This window comes from Cheilinus undulatus, linkage group 2, assembly GCF_018320785.1.
Source record: "Cheilinus undulatus linkage group 2, ASM1832078v1, whole genome shotgun sequence".
In the NCBI taxonomy this organism is placed as follows: Eukaryota; Metazoa; Chordata; class Actinopteri; order Labriformes; family Labridae; genus Cheilinus; species Cheilinus undulatus.
This window is the reverse complement of record NC_054866.1, coordinates 25,998,926-26,017,160: the sequence shown is the minus strand read 5'-3', so window position 1 is coordinate 26,017,160 and position 18,235 is coordinate 25,998,926. Positions and strand designations below refer to the sequence as shown.

Sequence of the window (18,235 nt, the reverse complement as noted above, 5' to 3'; positions counted from 1 at the left end):
AAATGAGGTCAGAAAAGCTGCTGTAAACGAGCCGTATTCTCCACTATGGCAGCCAAAGCTAAGCTAACTCAATGCTAAACACAATACTTCCATCAAGCTCTTCAAAATAAAAGTCCGCGGCTGTTATTTTTCTGAAACACTTTTATTGTGAACACCTTCACTAGGAAACGCGTTCAAGTCATTAGCAGCTTAACACACTTCATCAGGTGAGAGATGAAATGCGAAACTTGGAGTGCAGTTAGACAGAAGTAAACCTAGAGAGACTTAAAAAAAAAAAAAAACATGTTTTCTGTGTTCCTATACTTAGGGCGCTTTCACATTAGGCCCAGGTGTTTCGAATCGCGCCACAGCGCGATTCCTCCCCCTCCCCGGCTTGCTTTCACACTAGCAACATCGAACCGTGCCCGGGTGCACTTGCATATTTACTCAGTCTGAAACCGCAGGTGGCGGTATGCATGTAGCTGGTTTACAACCCCGCAAAGGAGGAGAAAGAAGAAGAAGCTACCATGGCAACCACTGGGATCATGACCTGAGCAAAGATTATTTTTGTTTTGACCCGGCAAAAAGTCCATCCTGCAGTCATGGATGATTAAAATCACTTTTAAGATGCCAGCAACTTCGCTCTTCATACCTGCACATCTACGTGCAGCTCAGAGGTTTAAATGGGCTCGCGCTGTGCAGATACAGCGGTTTTTGAGGTGACCAGAGACTTTTATTGCCTTTGCACCTCCTCTCACTGACTCCAACTTGTGTTCATCTGTAAGGTGAGTCACAACAGACCGTTTATTGGCTGGATTCTGATGATTTCTGCCCTTTATTCAAGAAAAATGTAAACAAACTGCCGCACTGTGGAAAGAAGTTTAGTTTTTATGATGATGTCATAAAGCTGATATGACACTCTGTCCACTATCCGAGTGCAGTTGCATTTACATCTCATTTGAACCGTGCCAGAGTCCACTTGAATCACGCCCGAGACCACCTCCCCAAGTGGGCCCGGGCCCGGTGCCCGGGTGCGGTTAGTTTGCATTCACACTACCCAAATGAACTGGACTTTGGGCTCAAGTGCACTTGGACATGGGACCGAGCCCCTAGTGTGAAAGCCACCTTAGAGATAGATTGAGTATGCCATCAAAGGCTTGTTTTAAGGGGGTTAATAACACTTGAATTTGGATTCAAAAGCATTACCTTTTTATTTTTTTAATTTTGTAATACCGTGATATAATACCCTTATCGTCAAAGCCAAGAAAAATACAGTGATATGATTTTTTAGGCCATATCGCCTAGGCCTAGTACCATTGGTCTAACTGTTACAGTTACAGGGCAGAACTGTGAAATAGCACTTTAAAGGGGCACTATGTAGTTTTGGGGAAGACATTTTTAATCAAACAAGAAAAATCTTAATCGGTTGATTTTCACACATTGGCAAAATTTCTTCAGTTTCATGATAAATAAACCAAATAGAAACAGAAGAAAGCATCATTTGTATTCAGTGCATATGTAGCAGACCCCGCCATCTCTCTAGTGTCGGTGTTTTACTGACCTCATTTTCCTCTGAGAATAGTTGGTTTCATCAGTTACAAAAAAATATATTTCTGAGTTTGTATTATTACCTTACTAGTATTGTAAATATTGTAAACATTGCACTGATCAGTACAAAGTTAAATATAATTTTCAGTGGGCTAACACAGCTTATAAATAGTTTTTTTTAAAAAGAAGTGTTGTGTATTGCTTTCCACAGTCAACAGGCAATGGATTTCAGTTCTAAGTATGCTGTGAGCAAAATGTATGTACTTGACAGCCAGAAAAAGTACCTCTAGACAGGGCAAGTAGGAATTTAGATGGGGCAAGCAGATTTGGGAAGCACTTGCCCCGAAGGGCAAGTAGGCAAAAACCTTAATGTCGGATCCTGGCTTAGTACAAAAAAATACAAGTCAACACTGGTACACAGATTATTAAAAACTGGAAAACAGCCCTCCTCACTGGGATCTTTGAACATGTCTAGGCTTTACACACTACCATGGATACAATGCGTCAGAGACTTTCTCTGTAAATATGGACAGGCAATTAGCTGCTTGAAATATCCCACACTATATAAGCATCTTGGTATGGTTATGCGTAAGACATTAAAAAACCACAAACTGTCTTATAAAGGCAGAAAGTCTTATATTTTATAGTAACAGACATTCATTTCTTGTCCTCTCTTTCTCCACCAGCCTCTCTCTCTCCGTTCTCTACCACTCTCTCCATCACCTCTTCCTACCAATTCATATGCCCGACATGTGTGTTTGTATGGCGAATGACTCAAAAAGCAGCGTCAGCATGTGTGCAAACAGAAGAACTGGAGTCAGAAAATGCCCTGATGAGTGTGTGTCTGACAGGAAATACTTAAGTGCTTCAGAGTGCGAACACTAAGTGTATGGGCTGCATGTGTGTGTGGAGGGAGAGACAGAGAATGAATGATCAAGCATGGGATAAGAGTTGAGATCAATGGTTTACAGGACACAGGCTGAGATCAGTGCAACAGGATAAGCAACATGAGCCACAGACAGAGACAGAGGCACAGGAGGGTGGTCTTGTTTTCACACTGTGTGATCTCAACAAGACATAAAGAGAAGATTCTCCTAGATTTATCCAAACCTAGACTAAGAAGGACCAAGCATATTAACCAACTTGATTCAGCACAGAAGGTATAGATGAGTGACAAAGGGACTGTAGGCTAGCTGGCAGGGAAGAAAAAATCTTCATATAAACTCATTTATTTGTAAAAGTGTCAGAGATTGGTGGATAAAACAGCTTAGTAACCTGTATGGCCAAAAGAAGCAAAAAATATATAGTTTGATTTTTTTGTTACTGATGTAAAAAAAACACACTTTTAAAAACTCCTGTTCAAATTCTCTTTGCAGTCCTTAGAATCTGGTTGTTTAGGGTCAGTGATGCTTTGTCAAAGCCAAAAGTAAATGATACCACCAAAATATTAATAGCAACGTGAAAAACACCGGTACTGAACCTGAACAAGTTAACATGAAAGTGTTTCAGTTTAATGTTAAGAGTGTGATCTTAATATCATTGCAAACTACTGTTGTGAACAGTCAAATAAATGTTTCTGCTTAGAAATCTTATTAGTCCTAAAATGGAGAGCAGATTTTGGATGAAGGTTTGCTTATGTGACCTTGACAATTTCAGAATGATTGAAGAAAAGCACTTGAATCTGTCTCTGAATAACAGGCCTTCTCTGACTGACTGCTTATTGTTCTATCATGGTTAATTACTCAGAAATTACATTTATTGGCCTTGCTCTGACAGGCACTTTTTAAACATGGTTAGAAGTCTATTAAAGGCTATCTTGGTTTTCTCTTTTCATATAAAATCAAATCTCAGGTGTAAATTATTTGACAAAAGGCTTATTTGTACATCTGATATGAATATGGACACACTCTATTCATTTTTAAAGGGGACATATTATGCAAAAATCACTTTTCCAGGCTTTTCTAATAAAAATATGTGCCCCTGGCCTGTACACAATCCCCTCAAATACCAGAAAAATCCATTCCCTCTCTCCCTCTCTTTCTCCACCTTTCAGAAAATGTGTGCTGAAACAAGCCGTTCTCAGACTTTACCCTCATGATTAGAGCTGGGCAATTTATCCCAAAATAATTGAAAACAACATTTAGAGCCTCTAACCAACGTAAACCTGCCATGTCAATTATTTCAATTTTTCCCTCTTTTCTTGGTAACATTTGACTTTTTATGAAGACATTTTCATTTCAGCTGATGTGTGTTCTGATTTCAAACACTTTAATAAATAACCAAAAATTGTTAATCATAGCCTGTTCCTTTCAGTTGTTTGTTCTAAAATTATACAAATATTTACAGAACAAACAGAGTCAGAGGTTGGGGGTGGAATAATAGTTCATTAATCATAATCCTGGTAAAAAGTTAAATTAATTGTGATTTTGATTTTTGCCATAATCACCCAGCCCTACTCATGATGTCATATGGGGAGTAAGCACCCGCTCCCAGGTTTGGTTGGCCCTCCCTGCTTGGAACAAAGTTCTGCCCTCCTCTCCTGATCTTCCTCTCAGCTGCCAGCTGAGATCCTGGATAGCTCAGTGGGTTATCCTGCTGTCTCTGATCTGGGAGATTGATGGTTCAAATTCCAGCCAGCCAGGTCCTTAACTTTGGATAAAAGTGTCTGTAACATTGTAACATTAGGAGTGCCACATCCATTTCCTGAGAGGGGTGTGGTCAGGGGCGGAGTCAGACAGCTATTTTCCATTAAAAGCCACACACACAGAAACGGCTTATTCTAAGCAGGGCTGAAAGAGAGGTTTTTAGACGCGTAAAAATCCTTTATGGGAGTGTTTTTTTTTCAGCAACAAACTTCACAGGCATGTTTTGGGGACCTCTTAAAACAAATGGTAAAACGTGGAGAAAATGAAAGAGTCCGCATTAAAGCACTTCATGATGCTGGATGGTCTTTGAGACAAAAATGACAGGTGGTCTAATAAATTTGCTAAGCACTGTATATATGTGACTAACTTAAGTTACATCACTTAAAGACTTAAAAGTCATACTTACATAATTTAGCATTGAGTAATGCTTTATACTGACATCAAACAAATATTTCCTGGTTAAAGATGTGCTTGAGATGCTTTTCCATCCATCTATCCATCCAACCATCCTGCCACACTTTCATAATTCATCACTGACTTCAACCCATGTCATAACATGAAGCTAAAGAAGTAGGCTACATCATCACAAACTGACACTGACTGGGCTGATAAATAAAGACTTTGGAGTGGAAACACAAATATATTTTTATCTAGTGAGCGTAATAAGATGTTAATTTAGTAATGGTCATATACTTTAATCAGCTGTCTGGAATGATCAGTGAACACTAAATGGTGTAACAATTTTCATAAAAGCAAGGATCAGGATTGTGTTATTACATTGTATTGGATTATAAGGATCTTTATACAGTCATATTACAGAGTTTTGGAGGACCAAATACTGTTAACAGATTGCTTTTTGAGATATATAGACTAAGTGGCCAACTTGATTCTTTTGTTTTAAAATGTTATATCTGATTAACATAGACTTCCTTGACCATCTTTGGTTTATATACTGCAGTATAAAGGAGGTGCTTCATAAAAGCAATTTATGCACATTGTCTCTGAGCTTCCTGCTGTGATTTTTTTTCCTCTTAAAATAGAAAACAAAAAGGTTTAGTAGGTCAGAGTCAGAGATCATCTTTGTCTAATTTGAGAAAGAAGAAAAAAGCTGTCATCCTCTCTGTTGTCCTAATCCCTGAGGTCCTCTATCACCTGTGGCCCTCTTGTGACAACAGAGGTTGTCTTTGCTGTCATTTCCCCACGAACGTGCACTGCCTAATTATATTAGGCGGGTGTGAATCAGCATTGCATTAATTTGGGTCTTTTTCCCTAATGGATCCTTGATTTTCTGTACCGCCTCTGCCTAAATTATGGAAGCTGCACTGAGAAGCATTAATGAGGACTCTGATAGCATTTTGAGTTCAAACTGAGGATGCTAATCTAGCTACTCAGCATGGAGACCCATTACGTTTTAATGATATCTGCAGATAATTCCTAGGATTTGCTCAATAAATTTGAGTGAAACACAGATTTCATTTATCCCATGCAAATATGCAGCACAAAGCACAGTCGAATCGGGAGGGGTAGAGGGGGATTAAATTTCCTACTTGCATCAGGGCTTCAGATTTTAGTCCAGTCTAGTGCAGGCTTCAACCACAAAAACTGGCACACTGTGTCATTGTCTTTTTATGACTGTTTCCTGCCAAAAAATAGTGGGTTTTTTTACATTACCCTTCATAGAGTACTCCATCTAGACTCAGTGAGACAGTAGTGGTGAATATGAAAATCAGGTATTCAGGTATGAGGTGAAAAGTACAAATGCAGCCTACACAGCAGGTCTACAAAGTCATACTGTTAATCTTCCCACCAATTTGACAGTATGGCATGCCCTATGTTTGCAATAAAGCCATAACCATAGCAAGGTGTATAGTTTAATTGTGATCTAATTAAGTTTAACTTACTGATCTATCTCTGCAGATCAAAACAACATACACACTGTAACCAGATGATGAAAATATCACATGAAGCTCTGTCTAAGGTTAATGTATGGATCTACTCTGCAAGGCATGGTGGGTATATGAAATATCAAAGTTTATGTGTCTGTTTTTACATTTGTTGATGTGCATGTGTGTATGTGTGTAGTTGAGGCAGACATAAGGGTATGGGGGATTTAGCTGGATTGAGGACACCAAGCAACTCCCTGAATCCACCAACTCGTCAACGTTTTCTCCTCTCTCTTTCTCTTATCCTCTCTCCTAAGACTAGTCCTGCTAAAATGTAGTCACAGAGGATTAAAACATTGCCCTTTCTTTTTTCAGTCTGTTTCTTTCTTTTTCTTTTCTCGCTCTTTCCTTTCTTTGGTCTTTGTTTTTCCCCTTTTAGCATTTAAACTTCATTTGAAATTAAATGCTACAGTAGCTAGTGTTTATGTATTTGTGTTTGAGAGTGTGAGTCGATTAAAGCCAGCCTGTGGATTAATTAGGGTAAATAACCTCAAAGCAGATTGTAGGATTGAAGAGTTAAAATCTAGTGTAGGCTTTATGCTCCAAAATGTGTGTCTGTCTGCTGTGTGTGTGTTTCATTATATGGCCACACAGATAAGTGTAGGGTCAAACTATTCAAAAGATGATTTTTGAAGCTCACTGATTTAACATGACATCAGTTGCTTTACTAAACACAGGCCAAGTCAACAACATAGCAGAGATAAACAAGGTCAAAGTCAGAGTCAGAGTCAGTCCAGATCCCTTAAAAAGGGATTTTTTTTTCAAGGACAAAATAACTTGAATAGTATTGTGCTGTCCAAGTAGCTAGCTTCCTGCTTCCGCTAACCAAACTGACTACAGGCACAGGTCAATAATTGCTCATTCCTGTGGAAATCTCACATGCATCATCAATAATGCAGAGTGAGCAGTTAGAGATGCATCTTTTCTAGACAGAAAGCTCTACTGATTCTGCATAACTTTTACCAATAGCAAAAACGTGCTCCTAAAATCAAAACATACTTGATTTAAAATTACAAAGAGCATTGAAAAGTTGCAAATCTTTACATTGAAAACATAAGAACCATGGATTGAGAGAACTGCAGCTATATTCTGTTAACAGAAGAAACTGCCTCTTGTTTAAACTCTGTATTTTTGTTCAATCAACATTTCAAACAAAAGTAAAAATAAAAAGCTATCAGCAGCAACCAGTCCCTCCTTATTTTCCAAATAAGACACACATCCTCACTGGCGAATCCATCTTGCAAAGCTCCCATCTGAACCGTTTGAGCCCGTTTAGAAAGTTACAGGACCAATCAGCTACGAGGGGCAGTACTTTCAGGTGCAGCAGAGTTGTGACGTACACAAGCAGCAGCAAGAGCTGGTGCAGTTATGGAGGAAAAGATTAGCGTGGATGCTGCTAAAGCGCCAGTTTTATCAGAACTTGACGACATTTCTTCGTTAAAAGAACAAAGAACAGCAGTGAGTTGTTTTCTTTTCAAAAACGACAAAAGTCGAGTACTTACATGTCTATAGTCGCCATGTTTCGCGCTATTCCTCAGTAGCTGCACACGCCTTGAATATTACCACCAGCATGAGAAAATGAAGTTCACACCTTTAGGGCAGAGTAAGGGGTGGGTTGGTATGGGGTTGCCACAAGTCCAAGGTCATGCTGTGGATGTCCCAAGGGCCCAGAAACCACCATCAACCTTCAGGTGTATCATCAGAGGTAAAAGGACTGGACAAAAGAGATGCCACTGAGCTCAACTTTGGCAGCGGAGTAACATACATACAGGGTTTTCACACATTAGGCCCAATGATAAATCCTTAGTGCCCTATATGTCGATTTTGGCTTCTCTTGTTTGATGTCAGAGGGCTGAAGAGATGGAAGACGAGATTCTTCAAAGTGGGAGTGGAGACCCAAGGAGGGCAGATAGCAGACAAGAAAAAAACAAGTGTGCAAATGTTGCAAAAGAAATGTTGATTAGCAGCACAAATAGTGCAACCAACATGATAACGGTGCACTCTGGTGTCTGAGCGCCAAAACTAGTGATGTACGATAAGTATATTTTTGAATCGATACCGATAACCGACAATTTCCTACTCCTGATGGCCGATAACCGATAATAACCGATATATTTTTTCAATTGTTAATTTAACAAAAGAAGTTTATTTGATGTGTTTATGCACATATGGAGGCAAGAAGGGGTTAATATGTAGTGAGCAAAGATATTTATAACTAATTTTAACTAATATCACTCGTGTTTTTCAAAAAACAAACTATTCTGACTTTATAACTGTTTTTATAGTTAACTTTTTGTAGTTCAACATTTGCGTGCCAAGTACAACATACACAAACAACTGACATGGGTTTCCCCCATAAAACCAAATGATAACAGGCTGTTATGCTTAACAAATGGAGGTATTTGGGGGTTTGTTTTTTCTTTTTTGCTGCTTAAGCCAGAATTAAAGTGAGCTGACGTTTTACAAAAAGATTAAAAATATGCACTGATGTAAGTCATATCAGAGATAGGTTAAGAATGTAAAGTCCACCATGGTCTGTGGCTAAACTTCTGTTCCTAACGCCGATCAGACTGAAAGAAACCACGTCAAACAGAGCAGGCAGGTATACGTCTATGAAAGTAGCGAGGATCAGGAGACTATCAGACTGATTTTGTTATTATAACATTGCGCCTTTTGGCTCTGGCAATCTTTCTGCAGTTTTTAATGCCTGCTTACGATCAGCGCTCTGCCTGGTATTAGCCATTGACTCGGTCCTAATGCCCACGGCTGAGGCTAGTGGCTGCTGCCACTTCGTTTTAACGTCATTAGGATGATGACTCTTAAGTCACTTACAAGATCCATTGAGGACTTCTTCTACTCTTTCCGACCTTTGCAGGGCAAATTCTACACACAGTCGTGTTATCTTCCCCGTAAATACTGAATAACGCCACCGTGTTGTTAGCATTTTAGCATAGGGGCTGCTTCCTCTTCTTCTCTAGCGCTTAACAGCGGGACCTGTATTGTGGCACCACCTGCTGTTTTGGAATGTGTGGTCTCGTGAGAAAGAAAACAAACGCCAGAACTACCATTCTTGTTATCAGCCTGATAATTATAGGCCCAATAGTTATCGTGCACCCCTAGCCAAAACCCAAGACACCAAAACAACAACGTGCTCTGAAAAGTGGATATGAAACCTCACTCACCTACATATGTGTAGGAGCCAGATTACAACAAATAGTGGTGTATTAAGGATGAGAGATGAACACATATGAGCCAGCTCCTTAAAAATCTCATGACAACAGTAACACAAGTCAAAGTCAGATTGTGGTGAATGGTCATCTTACTTCTACTGCAAATTTCAGATTACCATAAGACTTCAGATTTTTTGTCAGTCTTGCAAAAGCATCCACAACATCCTCAGTCCATTGCTCAAGGACACTTTGACAAAATAGGCGCTTGTTGCTGTGGGAACTTGGGTCCAAGTCCCTTTATTGAAAAGCAGTTTACCTAACCATTGCAAAACCCTCCTGCTCCTGATTTTACCACCATAAGAACATGTCATCAGAAATAATTACAACACGCTGTAGGTTAGCTAAAAGCCCTGCAGGACACATCTTTAAACCATAAGGATGACAAAGCCAATTTCAAGTTCTTTACCCAGTGGCATGTAGCGCCATCCCTCACTGACTGGAAGAACTAACACAATTTTGGGTTGCATATGCCAAACAGGCTCTCCTTCTCCCCCACAAGTGAGACCAGAGCCTTGTTCAGTCTCAAAAACCCAGCAGCAACAAGGAAATCTATTCTCAAACAGCTGGAGCTGCCCCCATGAGTGGAAGGGAGAGAAAAAGGGAGAGATGTCTCAGAAATAGGGGAAGTGTGAAAATCAGAACCACAGAGTAAGACAGGAGCAGGGGCAGAGAAACTGAGAGAATAAGAGAGAGAGTTTGCTGTCATAAATAATCAATGCTCAGTCAACAAGGAGACTGAAAGCGTGTGAAGGAACCAGGGTTTCCTCCCATTGCCAAATCCAAAGGGGGAAACTGCCAGACTCACACAAGTCATGAGTAAACAGAGCTGAGCCAAAATGAAAAAAAAGAGAGATACGGAGACAGACAAGAAGAATTGTCGGAGCAAAAGAGACAGAAAAGATTGAATCGAGGGAGAAGGGAAAAATGGCAGGAAGACCTAGAGAAATAAAACTAAAAGAGAAGAATGAGAGGATAAATGAAACAGAGTCAGAGAGCAAGAGGACGGCAGCAGGAAATTCCATCGTCATTTTCTCAACCCTTTGTCCTTCTCAAAAACTGAAATATGACAATACTCCTCCTCCTCATTTCTCCCTCATGCCACTCCGTTCTCATTAATTTGTTCCTTTTATGCCTGGCTGTGTCAGTTAGAACCATACCTATTTCATCAGGATCATCAGGATCATTTCATCAGGATGATATTACAGGGCTGATGCTGGCCAAACATGCTTTATCAGTATCACACTGTATTTTTGTCCCAAGATGCACCTAGACTTAGACTTTGTTAGTATAATGCACAAAGCATGGTCACAAAAAGTAATTTCTTGAGAAGGGCAGCCTTCTGAGTACTTCTGTTAAATTGTGTCGGTGCAAACATGGAACAAAACCTATATAGAAGGACTCTAGTTTTATTCAGGCCCCTGAACACCCTCTGTCAGTTCTCATATTGATAAGCTGTGAATTCATCCCCTCTAAACCCTGTTCCAGTTTGTAAAGTCCCTTATCTTTCGCTCTCTAGTGTCCGTGTGTGCATAGCATGCAAACTAGAGTCAACAATGATGTATAGATTTTGAATACTCAGAAAGATGATGCATTCTCCATTTACCAGCAATAGACAAGAACAGAATTGTGCTGTGCACATGTTCTCACCTCATATCTTCGAGCAGGTCACATTCAGTCTGGTGTTTAAAGTGCAGTCTTGTCATCTGCTCTGCGTGTGTGTTTTTCAGCTCCTGTGTCACTTTGACCTGTAGAAAACAAACATCAGAAAGGTTGTCAAATCTTTAGATATTTTCTCAGTACCATGAGCTTTAAACAACACAATATCATTTATTTCAATGTTTGATAGAAACCGAAAAAACTATGAAAAGAAAAATAAATGTGCTGTCATTAAATCAACCCAAAGCTGCTGCTTGCAGAGAGAGAGCGAGAGAGAGCACAGTGAATGATCAAGAACAGAGAGTGGGAGCAGCAGTAGTTACAAACAAAGCAGTGATACAGCAAAATAAACAGTAATTTTCTGGTTGTTTCATAGCAGTTACACACTAAAGAACTTAGGAACCTGTTCCATCTCCACACAACATACATGCAGGCAAAGATCTGGTTTGACTGTGACAAAAGGTACACTTCTACCCACTGTGTGTGTCTCTGCTCTGCATCCTGCCACTGCCTCTCTGCTAAATGCTTAATCACCAATAAGAAAATATGTTTTCTTAAGTCCCTTTAGCAACTCATGAAATTCCAAACATAAATGTTAGTGTCTGTCACAGACAGATGGAGAGCAGGGATCAGGGACAGCAACGTTACCTTTTATTATGTTCCAACCTGTAGACTGTGAGCTTCACATCACCACCCAAACCACATAAACCAAGCTGCATCCTCAATTAAAAAAAAAACAAAAAAAAAAAAAAAACAGACAGTTAGCAGTAGGGGTGGGAATCACTAGTTGCCCCACGATACAATATTATCACAATACTTGGGTCACGATTCGATGTTATTGCAATTTAAACATTTTGCAACACAGTGAGTAATGCGATACCCTAGATTGCGATATATTGTGATCTGTACTATTTTTTCAACTGTTTAGCTGATTTAGCATTAGTACTGCCCTCATGTTTTTCGTATTCCCACAGTACTTTATTTTTATGTAGCCCTTTTTGCAAACCTTATGTGTCAGGTCCATCTCATTTATGCCCTGCTTGCATTCCAAATGTCCTTCCCCTGGTGCTGCAATGTTTGTTGTACTAACTTTTCCTGCTCTATGACCATCACTGCTGCCAACATCACAGGAAAATTGTCCAAACAATTGATTTATTTTTTCCATTATCATAGACTTCAGTTCATATTAGCGATTCATTTGAAAAAATTGATACTTGGAGGACAATATGATATATCACCAGACAAAATATCATGATGTGTATGTCATATTGATTTTTTTCTCCCACCCCTAGTAAGCAGACTCACTGCATACATCATGACTGAATTCTATTCATTCTACTCAGTCCAATAAAGTGGGGAAAAACAGAGAAATGCACACCATCTCTCTGAGATCTTAGACACCGCTAATTTACTTGTTTTCTTCTCCTATCCTGTGTCTCATTTTTTGTGGTGTCTGAAAAATCAAACAAAAAAAGAGTCCAGTGAACTATGAAAACCTCTGCATACTTTAAAGTCATATACACATTGAAGATGTTTAAAGGTTTCCCTCTCTGCAGTTGTATCACCTACCCTTCATTAGGTTCAGCGTTGCATGAAATAACAAAGACCAGTTCAGCAGGACGGTGACCAGAATTAACTTTCATAAAAAGGATTCTGTCACTGGGAAGTTCAAAAAGTAAAACCTTGTACATTATGAGAAGTCATAGTTAAAGAGTAACCTAGTAGCCAGAGTAGCCAGAGTTTCAGCTGAGGTGCATCTACTCTGAAATAAAAAAAATGCCTTATGAACATCATGGAAATGGCTGGGGGGAGGGGAGGGGGGGTAGACACACTCACTCCCTCCTCCCAGCTGTCCCTCATCAGCCACAACAACATTCATTCCATGTTGCACTTCAGATTTGATTTTAAGCCATAATGGTAACATACTACATTGCCCACAATCCTAAAGTGTCACAGCAATGTCCCTGACTAGCTGAACCTGCCTTCATAAGGGAAACTCTTGCTGTTGATCCAGTACTGCCGCTAGAAGCAAATATTATGTTTGCTTTTTCAACACAGGCAGAGTAATTTGGGTCACAAAGGTAAGTGATCAGGCTGGTGTTTGCATGATAAATATGATCAGGATAATGTACACGGCACGGACAAACAAACTTGAACTGGACACCACACATCAATAAGCCCTCAAGATGTCTTTCTTTGGAGGTCGGTGCTCTATGTTATCAGTCATGCAATGTAAGGGGGCTCATACACATAACCATAAATAAATACTACAACTATACAACCAAGTTCTGAAACATATTTTAAAGAGCTGATTTTGTATGCCTACGGATTTAGCAGGACTTGAGATGTTGCCGTGATCTCAGGTGTGCCTTGGCCAAAAACAAGGTTGAAAACCACTGCTCTAGTGCTGCAGCAATGTCTCTGATTGGCTGTTTGCAAATTTTGGCTATGGGCTGCTGTGCCCAAGGTTAGCGGTTGGGGTAAAAGTAGAAGATTACTGTGGAGTTCTGTGGGGACAACAGATGGCACCACATACATCACAGGGCACCAGATTGGCCACGATAAATGTTTCAAAATAACTGTGTTGCAGGAGAAAGTTTTGACCTGTAGAGGGCAGTTGCTATGCACACTTTTAATACAAATGTTGAATTAAAAACTCTGTGCTAACATGTCAACATTTGGACCCTAACTGATTAATAGTACTAATAAATCCCCATGGGCATAATTTTTCATCAAAAAATGGTCTGAGGGTTTAGTTACTATTTAAATGTAATGAAGACATAAAATAAACAATCCAAAAGGTAGTTGTATTTCTTTCTAGATTATAAGAAATAGATAAGGATGCCATCGTCTATTGGCAACAGGTGACAACTATTGCCCACAGTACCCTTTACGGTTGTTACAGTGACTTGACAAATGCTCTGTTTACACAACAGAGAAATAATGCAATACTTTTGCTGATGAACTGACATTTTACCCTGCTTCTATTCAAACTAACACTTGTGAATTGATTAGCAAAAATGTTGCATGTTAATTATCTTTGATTCACTAACCCACTCGTTTCTGCTCTTTGGACAACAGCATGAGTTTGATTCACTACACTAACATTCACTGAATGTTCAGCAAACTATGCAGGAAAGTGTACTTTGAAAGTACACTGTTAAGATGAATTCCAGATAAGACTGAATAATATGCCTTCATTCTTTTTATATCATTCCTATCCTGACATAAGCCTTCTATTCTAAATGTAACTTTTTTTTTGGCATTTTTGCCTCTAAAGGTAATGTTGTAAATGCACACACTAAAAGTCAACGATCCTGCCCACTGAGTGGACAGTGTAAACCAAATGAACGCACACACTCCTTACATACACTCCTTTAAGATATATCCATCCATAAAACAATCAGTGTCAGGGTATTGTTAAGTCTTTTGAATAGGCTGGGGGATGCTCTTTGCAGTCAGAGGTGACCAGAGACAGCCTATAAAGCATCTAGAAGCATGCAGACTTCACAAGCATTAGGGAAAAGATCCTGAATGAATCATCTCACAGAATAATCAATATGTGTGGGCGGGGGCTATCTGCAAACATTCACATAGACTTATGAAAAAACCTCACAAAGCTAGAGAGTTCACCTTTACCATGCACACACTCACACAACACTGCCAGAGTCACTGTGATGGTCTTTGTGTATTGTCGGGTGAATTCCATCGGCTATTCACCAGAGCAACAGTAGGCAAATTCATGACTGTTCCAGACAAAACAATCAACAACACAACACACAAACACACACTCACTGGCACAGACATACCAACACACACTGGAGAGCTCCTTTCTTTCATGTGCTGTGTCTTTGAAGATAAGAAGGGAGTGGTTCATTACATTATCAGGGCAAAGCGACTTCACTTGATTTCACCTTCTATCACTCATCGGAAACCTCAGGGAGGAAGAAAGCGGAGGGGAAGGGCAGAGGATGACTGGGAGATGGTGAGACAAAATGCATGAAAATTAAAGAGGAAAAAAATGAATCAAGGAGAAGGAGATGGCGAGACTGAGGAAAAGAGGCAGCCAATGAGAAGACGGTGAAGGCTAAACTGATGTTAATTATGAGGCAAGGTCAAAGAGGTATTCAGAATTTTAAAGGTCGTGTAAAAGGAGAAGAGTTCAGCTGTTCTTCCACTGAGAGAGGGAAAGGCAAACATTCATATGGCTCTGGAGGCATCCCCACTTGTATGATCAGCTAAAAAAAAAAAAAAAAACAGGCAATTTGGGGCGGGTAATACGTCCTAATGGGGTACATAGGGCTTCCTGTTAAGTCATCATCATCAGATGGGAAGACCCTAAGCCAAAACACAATTTGTCAGTAAAATCTCTGCACTCTTTTAGCTGTGTCAATGTTTACAGAGTAATGATGTTGTCACAGCATAGCAGGCTCTCCACTTAACAAACTGAATCTCAAAATGACCCTTCAGTGTACATCATTTTACAACACTTTCATTCATCAGCAGACACAGACAGTCAGGAGGGCTGTAAGATGAGCCACCACAGGTTTGTTTCTGGGAACTCTGCTTGATTTTTTAGGTCAGAATCCATTTGACTTTGGCAAGCCCAGTTATTTAAGCAGTATTTCCCAAAAAATAGACCCTAAGTTATCTATAACAAAGCTCAACACCAATATGTCATAACTCCAACACACAAATAAGTGGACTTAAAATATTTTTATGTCCAGCAAACGGACTGCTACAATAGTTAACTCTGATAAACTTGAGTCCCTACTGTAAAACATGGGACTTATATTGGCTGACACATGATTTATTTTGTGATACTGAATATAAAAAAGGGAGAAACTTTGTGTGGAGCTGGCTAATTTTATTAAATAAATAAAATTCTGGATCGGTAAGTGCCCTTATTAAGTCTAGATCATATGTGCCTCCGAAAAAAGGATTTACAACAAAACCACCCCTGGTGTTTTTGTCCTTTAACAATGAAAACATAACCAGCTAAAACGACTTTATATCTGGCTGATTCATAGGTTAAATGTCCTGTCAGACATCACATATATTCAGTTTGTAGATGCTGCTTCAAAACTTGGAAAATAAACATTGTAAGACTCTAAAGATATCGGCACATCAGAAATATTAACCCCCTGTGATTTGTGCTTCTGTGTTGCGTCGATGGCACAGGGTCTCGACGTGGACCCCTACGCCGTAGCCTGATGTGCACCTCCAAAAAATCCTAACTAAGCGTCGCGGCGATGCAGACCGCAAGGGCTGTGATTGGTCCACTCAAAACGTCAAACAGGTCCCTCAGTGGGCGAACCAGGCAAATCCACCCTTTCTCAGCCTCGACTTGTTTAGTGGTTGTACAGACCACCTCAGCAAACTTCTTCCCTGTCGCCTGCACTTCAACATTTGCAACAAAAGAATTAGTTTGTCGATATTGATGAGCTCCAACTCCAAACACACCCACTCCACCTCTGTCGCCATTGTTTACTGTGACCCAAAGATAAACAAGGATTCGGATGTGACCCCTCTGAAACCAAACACACACACACAGCCACACCCCCAAGCGGCATGGCAGTAAATTGAAGCAACGCGTTCCCTTGACGCAGAACTGCGAATGGTCAACCACGGCGTCAGGTACGCCGTCAACCTGACACAGAAGCATTAATCAGGCTTCAGATCCTCAGATGGAGTGCTTCCTAGTCGTTCAAAAGTCAAGGTTTAAAACCAAATGTGATCAGGCCTTTTCCATCAGGGTTCCTCGACTTTGGAACAACCTGCCTGAGAAGATTGGCGAGCCCAGTTGTTTAAGAGGTCTTTCATACAAAAAAACAGACCCTGATTTAAAAAAAAAAAAAAAAAAAAAAAAAAGAGTCAAGTTTTTGCTGACAGAAGTTAAATGCCAATGGCGTGCCAGTAGCCGGGTGGTTAAGGCGTGCGCCATGTACACAGGCGACCTGGGTTTGAATCCAGCCCGTGGCACTATTTCCTGCATGTCTCTCCCCGCTCTCTTCCCTGTTTCCAACTCTATCCACTGTCCTATCCAATAAAGGCCAAAAATAAATCTTAAAAAAAAAAAAAAAAAGAAGTTAAATGCCAATATGCATAACTCCAGCGTACAAACCAGTGTACTTTAAATATCTTAATGTCAAGAAAACAGACAGCTACCATAGCTAACTCTGATAATCAAACATTGGTCCCTGAGGTAAAACATGGCACTTATGGTGTATGATACATGAAGATAAAAAAAGGGAAAACTCTGTGTGCGACAGACTAATTTTATTCACTACATGAAATTCTTGATTTTTAACTTCCACAATTAGGTCTAAATCAAAAGGAACAATCAGATTTACCTCCAAAATTAAAGAATTTACAACATCACTCCTGGTGTTTTTGTCCTTTATCAATGAAAACATAACCACTTAAAACTACTTGGTGTCTGGCTGATTCATCGCTTAAATGAACTGTCAGACATCACATATATTCAGTGATATCAGTAGAATTATTAACCTCCTAAGAGCCAGCCCGCAGCCTTAAGGCCCGAACATACTCGAGCATACTGTGAGCGGAGCAGACTCTGCACGGAGTGTCCGCAGTCATCAGCGCTTCCATAGTTGAGCGCACTGCAGCATAGTAGTTTCCTGTGAAATTTCTTCACAGGAACAATCCTTGCACGTTGCTTACACTTCTTTGTCATGGCGTTCTACACTGACGAAGCCTGCTGGCTTTGCAAAGCAATAAAATTAAAAGACTGTGGTATGTGCGGCCATTAAATGCCACAAGAGATGAGGAAGGGGAGTATGCCATGTTGGTGAAGGACATGCGAAGCAGTGACATGGAAAAACATTTTCAATACTTCCGAATGACACGTAAAAAGTTTGATGATCTAGTTGGGCACCTAGCCCCACTCCTTCTCCACTCTGGGGATCACCACTCACCCGTCAACGCTGCACAGAGAAACAAAATGCAGGTCGGTGTCACATTTAATGCGGGTTGATGTGAAAATACATGCCGAGCAGTGTTTTGTGTGACACCAGTACGCGAAGCAGAGTCTGCGCGGTCGTAAAATTTGAGCTCTGCGCGCATAGGCCTTGCAGACGTCCACTTTGAGTCCGCGCGGACCTCTGCGGAGTCCAATCCACGTACGTTCCACCCAAGTATGTTTGGGCCTTTAGATCCTGGTCATTCCAAAGTTGAGGCTTAAAACCAAAGGTGATCGAGCATTTTCCACCAG

General features: G+C 40.2%; 1 protein-coding gene across 2 annotated transcripts in view; it reads right to left on the bottom strand.

The window, feature by feature from the left end:
* Nucleotides 1–18,235, bottom strand: part of LOC121521537 (F-BAR and double SH3 domains protein 2-like) — a 106,789-nt gene that overhangs the window by 86,325 nt on the left and 2,229 nt on the right. For both annotated transcript variants that reach the window (XM_041805616.1, XM_041805623.1), the window contains exon 2: nucleotides 10,993–11,090. In XM_041805616.1, the coding sequence (XP_041661550.1) occupies nucleotides 10,993–11,090 (98 nt within the window). The remainder of the gene's footprint in view (nucleotides 1–10,992; nucleotides 11,091–18,235) is intronic.